This window comes from Dipodomys ordii, unplaced genomic scaffold, assembly GCF_000151885.1.
Source record: "Dipodomys ordii isolate 6190 unplaced genomic scaffold, Dord_2.0 Scaffold117, whole genome shotgun sequence".
NCBI classification, from domain to species: Eukaryota; Metazoa; Chordata; class Mammalia; order Rodentia; family Heteromyidae; genus Dipodomys; species Dipodomys ordii.
Genome location: NW_012267333.1, coordinates 1,149,315 through 1,156,369, shown reverse-complemented (window position 1 = coordinate 1,156,369; position 7,055 = coordinate 1,149,315). Strand labels below are relative to the sequence as shown.

General features: G+C 56.8%; 1 protein-coding gene across 1 annotated transcript in view; it reads left to right on the top strand.

Annotated features, from left to right (window-relative positions):
* Dagla (diacylglycerol lipase, alpha) overlaps nt 1-870 on the top strand; it is a 24,700-nt gene extending 23,830 nt beyond the window's left edge. The window contains exon 19 of the mRNA XM_013028985.1: nt 3-870. Within this exon, the coding sequence (XP_012884439.1) occupies nt 3-870 (868 nt within the window). The remainder of the gene's footprint in view (nt 1-2) is intronic.
* Nucleotides 871-7,055: the final 6,185 nt, after the last annotated feature.

Below are 7,055 nucleotides of genomic sequence, written 5' to 3'. Positions count from 1 at the left end.
CTGCTGCTGCTGTCCACGCAGGAGCGGCTGGCGGCCGAGCTGCAGGCCCGCCGCGCGCCGCTGGCCACCATGGAGAGCCTCTCGGACACCGAGTCCCTGTACAGCTTCGACTCGCGCCGCTCCTCGGGCTTCCGCAGCATCCGGGGGTCGCCCAGCCTGCACGCCGTGCTGGAGCGCGACGAGGGCCACCTCTTCTACATCGACCCCGCCATCCCCGAGGAGAACCCGTCCCTGAGCTCCCGCACCGAGCTGCTGGCCGCCGACAGCCTGTCCAAGCACTCGCAGGACACGCAGCCCCTGGAGGCGGCGCCGGGCAGCGGCAGCGGCGCCGTCACTCCCGAGCGGGCCCCGAGCGCGGCCAATGAGGACCAAGAGGAGGCGGGCGCGGAGGGCGTCGGGACGGCGCCCCCTGCCGGCGGGGAGCTGACCCTGCACAACGGGCGCCTGGGGGACTCGCCCAGTCCCCAGGTGCTGGAGTTCGCCGAGTTCATCGACAGCCTCTTCAACCTGGACAGCAAGAGCAGCTCCTTCCAGGACCTCTACTGCATGGTGGTGCCCGAGAGCCCCACCAGCGACTATGCCGAGGGTCCCAAGTCCCCCAGCCAGCAAGAGATCTTGCTCCGGGCCCAGTTTGAGCCCAACCTGGTGCCCAAGCCCCCGAGGCTCTTCGCGGGCTCGGCCGATCCCTCCTCTGGCATTTCTCTCTCTCCCTCCTTCCCGCTCAGCTCCTCCGGGGAACTCATGGACCTGACACCCACAGGCCTCAGCAGCCAGGAGTGCCTGGCGGTAGACAAGATCCGGACTTCAACCCCCACTGGCCACAGGGCCAGCCCCACCAAGCAGGATGACCTGGTCATCTCAGCACGCTAGCACTCCATAGCCGCCGCTAGCCAGGCCCTGGCCCAAAGCACAGGGCCCCATGGGCACCTGATGGCCATCCCAGGCCAGGTAGCTTTGAGGAGAGGCCCCTGGGGACCAAGGTAGCCGCAGGCCTGAGGCATCGCTGCTGAGCTGGGGGTCCACATCCCTACCTCAGCTTAGGACCCCCAGAGCCAAGGTGGCTGGGGCAAAAGTACAGAGAGGGCAAGGATCAGGAAGGGGTCAGGGCAGCTGGCAGGGCAGGCAGGCCCACACTCAGCCTCCTCAGCCCATCCCCAGCCTGACTTCCCCACAGGACATCCGGGCACTCTGTTCTGGGACAGGCGCTGAGCAAGCTAGCTCCCCCTCACTGCTCTCTGGCTTCTCTCCCAGGGCCCAGCACAGAGCAGTACTCTCCCATGATTCTATGCCCTGACCACCCTCCCCAGATCTGGTGCCTGCTGGCCGGCCCCCTGGGGGGGGACACCCCTCATTAACACACACACACACACCTAGGTGACCCACAGTGTTGTATTTGTTTACAGAAACTGTCAGGCTTGGCTCAGGTTATATGCTGGGCTTATCTATATATCTGAGCAGGGCCTGAGGCTGTCAAGGAGCTGGGAGAGGCCCAGAGGAGGTCAGGGTGAGGATGATCCCTTCTCTGCCTGGTGCCCCTTGTGTTGGTCCCTCCCATTCACAGAGCCTGGGCCATGCAGTTTGCCCTGCCTACCTACTGCCCCCTGACTTCCTGGCTCCCCTTCTGAACCTAGGGACCCTGGCCACTCAAAGGGTGGTGGGCACTGGAGTGACCATCCCTGGCTGCAGAGTCACGGCCCCGGGAGGAAAGAAGGCAGCCACAGTCCCCCTCCTCTAAGGGCCCCACTTGACCCCTCTGTGTCACCCGACCATGGTCAAGCAGACTCTGCGGCCTTTCCCTCTCCCCACTGGCCTGGTGCCTTCCTGGGACCTGAGCCCCACCCTCCAGCCTGGCTAAAGACTACCCAGTGCCCAGGAGAAGGATCAGGAGGGTCAGGAGCTCAGGGGCGGTTCCTAAGTTAGCCTGATCCCTCCCCCTCCCCCACTGGGGTTCCCTATGGGTCTAGGAGCAGAGATGGGGCTGTGGGAACCGGCCTTCCCCTCCCCCCTCAGCCAGGCAGGGGTCGGGGAGGGTGTGCATGCTAATGTCAGGCGTGTGTGTGCATGCGCATGAATGTGCACCATTCCTGAGGAAGGGGCTCCTGGGGGCTGCCTGCCTGCCCACCTTCCTGCCTGCTGCCCCTCCCAGCCTGCCAAGAAAGCAGCCCTGGAGCTGGATGTGGGCCCAGGAGGTGTGCAGAAGGCCTGCTTGTGCCTTTGTCTACTCAGAGGCATGGCCCCGCCCACTCTGGTCCCACCCCCGCCCCACCCCCCAGGCCTCCCTGGGCTGCAGGGGCTTTCCCAGCCACAACTCCCCCTCCCAGCCAGTAATCACTGGTCTTAGGCCTGAACAGCCAACTCTACACATGGCTGAGGCTGGCCTAGACAGCTGCCCTCTCCAACAGAGGAGGGACAGAGACCTGGAAGCTGGGCCTTCCCTCACTCTCTCCCACCCTCCCTGGACTCCAGGCTTTCCTGTGCCTGGACATGTGCTATGGAGGCAGAGCCTCCACCCAGCACAGAGCAAGGCAAAAAAGAAAAAGATTCAAACATCAAGACAAAACTCTTAAAGAAAAGTTCAGGGCCAGTAAACAGGGCGAGAGTTGGGTCTGGCCTTTGACTTTTCCCTCTGCCAGGGTAGCTCTGGGGACCTCCCTCCCTCATGCCCGGGACTGAGCCATCAGGGACAGACCTCCCACCCCCAAGACTGCAGCCACACCCAGTGACAGGCTTGGGGTTGGGGCAGGCTTGGACTCAGCCCTGGACCCCCCAGGGTCAGCCCACCCTCCCTTACCTGCCTCCTTCCTGCCCCTGAAGGATGGGTCTGCTGCACGTCTCTCCCCTGTAGCCCAGGCTGCATTTTCGGGGGGTCTGAGCCACCCCCCTGGGCGCAGCTCAGCTAAGACCCCCTCCACACACACACACACACACACTGTCCCCCAGACCCACAGCACAAGCTCTTGCAGCCACACGCTGGCCTGTCCTCCCTGGGACCTGGGTGACCTCCATATGCAATCAGTAGCAAGCAGCTAGGCCCCACATACCCTCCCGAACTCTCTACGTGCCATTCTCCTATGACCTTTTTTTTTGTACTTAATGTATGAAAGATCCATACTAATATTGCTGTACAAAGGAGAGACAAATTAATATAGCTTATTCTATAAATATATCTGTATATAAAGGTTTCTGTATATTGTATAGAACTGTGTATAAACTGGATGTAGAAGCATAGCAGCCCTCTTGAGTGATCTCTCATCAGGGGACAATGACAGGGTGGGGACACCTAGGAGAGTCACAGCAGGGTAGGGAAGGAGACTACACCTCTGTAGCTGCTCCCTAGATACACCAGAGAGCCCAGGGGAGACCCAACCTCTCCTCCCCCCCCCACCCTAATACCCGTGTGCGTGGCTGGGCTATGTACAATCCAGAACTGAGAGTTGAGTTACAATTGTGGGACTCCCCTGGCACCAGTGGGTCGTTCACGCCTGTAATCCTAGCTACTCAGGAGGTTGTGATCTGTGGGTTGCAGTTTGAAGCTAGCCAGGGCAGAAAAATCCATAAAGACTCTTTATCTCCAATTCTTCAGCAAAAAAAAGCTGGAAGTAGAGCTCTGGCTGAAGTGGGAGAGCTCCAGCCTCGAGTGGAAAAGTGAAAGGACAGCACCCTGGCTGAGTTTAAGTCCCAGTACTGGCGCATGCTCATGTGTGCAAACACACACACACACACATACACAGAGTACCCACATAGTGAGTTTAGAGGGTTGGGGAGCACAGAGGTGAGAGGAGCCAGAAATTCTGGGAACCCTGTGTGCCTTAAGTCCTGCTAGTGTGAGCTATGCCAGAACCTTGATATCTACCCATCATGGCACTGAACGATGTACCTGCTTTGTCTCTTTTCCTTCCCTGAGGTTCTGGGGTTCAGAGAAGTAAGCCATCCCCTCTGCCCCCCGCCTCCCCAGACCACAGAACCAGTGCTTGGAGAACTGAAATTCCAAGGCTACTAAAAGTTTTGCTGAGAACGTCCCTCAAAAGCCACAAAACACCTGGCCATCCCTGGGGAACCCCAGTACATTCTGGCTCCCAGGCAGTGAGGCAGGGGACTGAGTGGCTCGGGACCCAGGCTGGGCCTCCTGCCAGCCCTCAGGCCCGGTGCTGCCTCCTCTGTACAGCAGAGGGCGCTGTTCCTCCAACCTCAGCAGACTGTGGCACCGGCCCACCTCCCAAGTCCCCCAAGACCCCTCCACACTTGGTGAACCCCGGTAGAATGATTGCACAGTGTTCCTGGCCTTGAAGCTTGCCTTCCCCACAGCCTCTGGAATGGGAAAGGTGCCAGCTCTGAGTCACCCTGGAGATGGATCCACCAGGGGTCAGGATCTTGACTTCCCTGTCTAGGACTCTGGCTCTACTCTTACTTAAAGCTTTCTGAGCTTCTCATCATTGATCTCATGGGTCTTCAAACCACCCTGTCCCTAGTGAGCAGAGACAGAGCAAAGAATCAGAGATTTGGTGGCCTGCTCAGTGTCACCCAGCACTGATAGGTACCCATCTCCAAGGCTGGGACCTTACCTCAAGGTTCTGGTATATAAGCCTTCCCGGGGCTCCTTAACCAGCCCCAGTGTCATCCTGCCTAAATGGCAGCTGAGTCCTTAGGTCTAGCTGCACTTTGGGGTTCTGGTGATTTGTTGTTGGTGGTGGTGGTGGTGTGTGCGCACATATACACACACACGTGTATATACACAGTATTGGGGTGTGATCTCAGGGTCTAAGAGCTGTTCCTTAGCTTTTTAAAAAAAATAAGTTTTTTATTGTGTACAGAGGGGTTAGTTACATGGGCAAGGTAATGAGTACATTTCTTATCAAGCATTGTTGCCTCCTCCTTTGTTTTTCTCTCCCATCCCTTCCCTCCCATCTCCACAGCTACACCCCCCACCCCACCCCCTCATCCTTAGCTTTTTTTGCTCAAGGTTGGCTGGCTGGTATTCTACCATTTGAGCCACACACCTCCACTTTGACTTTTTGCTGGTTAATTGGAGATCAAAGTCTCAGGGACTTTCCTGTTTGAGCTGGTTTCAAATCTTCATCCTCAGATCTCAGTCTCCTGAGTAGCTAGGATTACAGGTGTGAGCCTTGGTGCCCAGCTGGGCTGAGCCCTGTTTCTTGAGATATTTTAGCCTCTCCACTTTAGTCTCAGCCTAGGAACCTTAGGAACAGCTGAGCCTTTGCCCTGTAACCTGGTAGAATGGGCAGCAGGACCTGACCCCCCTCACCAGATCCACTCCCATGGGCCTCATTCCCCCACAGATGGAATAATTTTCCTAATAATGAGGCAGATAATCATGTTTCCTGCTCATCCCCAACCTTGATCATTGCTTGACTCCACCAGCCCTCAGATGAGGGAATTTAAGGCCGGGTGTCCAATAAAGATGAAGAACAGGGGCTGGGAAGGTAGCTCAGTTGTAGAGCACTTGCTTTGCATGCATGAGGCCCTGGGTTTGACTCCTCAGCACCACATAAGCAGAAAAAGCTGGAAGTGGTGCTGTGGCTCAAGTGGTAGAGCACTTGCCTTGAGCTGAAGAGCTCAGGGACAGCGCCCAGGCCCAGAGTTCAGGCCCCATGACCGATAAAAAAAAAAAAAAAAAAGATGAAGAACAAATGGAGTCTCACAGGGAGGCTGGTTTTTTGTCCTAGACAACTCAAAATAAATTCATTACCCAGGTAGGTGCTGGTGGCTCACGCCTGTCATCCTAGCTACTCAGGAGGCTGAGATCTGAGGATCACAGTTCAAAGCCAGCCCGGGGAAGGAAAGTCCATGAGACTCTTATTTCCAGTCAAACGAGCCAAAAAGGCAAAAGCAGAGGCATGGTTCAATGGTGGAACATCCATCTGGAACAGAAAAAGTCAAGCAAGCGCAGGAAGCCCTGAATTTAAGTCTCAGTACTGGTATGAAAAGCAAAATACATAAATGTATCTTCCCAAACTGTAGAGTGTGGGCTAGTGTCCACGTGGCAAGGCTGGGTGGGGGGAAGGGAGGAAGGAGAGGCCAGCGTGGAGAATAACAATTGTCTTAGGGAAGTCTGTAGAGGGGGCAAACCTCTGGATGCCTGGGCTGGAAAAGAATGAGTGGCTCAGTGTGGCCCAGTTCCCCCCTCGGCCCTGCCCCATGCGGGGGAGGGGAGCGGCCATCAGCCACACACAGCTGGACCTCCAGCAAAATCCCATTCTATATACCTAAGAGCCACAGCTCCGAGAGGCGCCCCCAGAAGGACAAAACCTCATTGTGAGACACCCGGAGGCCTGGCTGCCCCCTCCCCCAAGCCCAGAACTGTCGTGGCATTGACCCTCCTCAGCGGGCCACCACCGGCCTGCTGACCGGACCACATCTGGAGCTCAGGCACTGGCCGCCCCTCCCCCACTGCTGACCACGGAGGAGAAAGGAAGAGGAGAAGAGGGAGCAGCAGCCCCCCCCCCATAAGCCAGCCCCACTCCCCTCTGCAGAGTAGAGAGCTCTAAGCTGGCTAGTTTGGCATCTTGATCCATCCCCAGGGCGCCCCACTTATCTGGGGTCTCAATTTTATCATCTTCCTAGCAGTGGTGGGGTAGCATGAGTGAGTCTTTGCCCCTGAAACGTGCTGTGTGTAAAGGTCCTGGGAAGCTATAGGTTAATTTGCTGGGTCTGGTCTCTGTTGCCAGACTTTTCCCATTCTAGGATTCTTGTAGTTTCCTGACACCATTGTCCGTTCTTGAGCACATGTTTAATGGAGCACGAACTATGTGTCCCGTAGTGTTTCCTTGGTGGTGACCCTACAGAAGAATCCCTTCCCCTCACTGACCTTCCATTCTGGACTGAAAAGGATAAGAAGAACTACTAAAGAAAAATCTGTCTGGGGAGAAAGGCCCAGGTGGGAAGAGGGGCCTGGGAGTGGTGTTTCAGGTAGATTGTTCACACTTGAACTGAGACCTGGTTTTACAAAGAACCCCAGCCATGTAAGGACAAGTATTGTAGATAGAATAGTATGTGCCAAGGCCCTGGGGCAGGTTGAGGACTTGGTATGTTTGGAT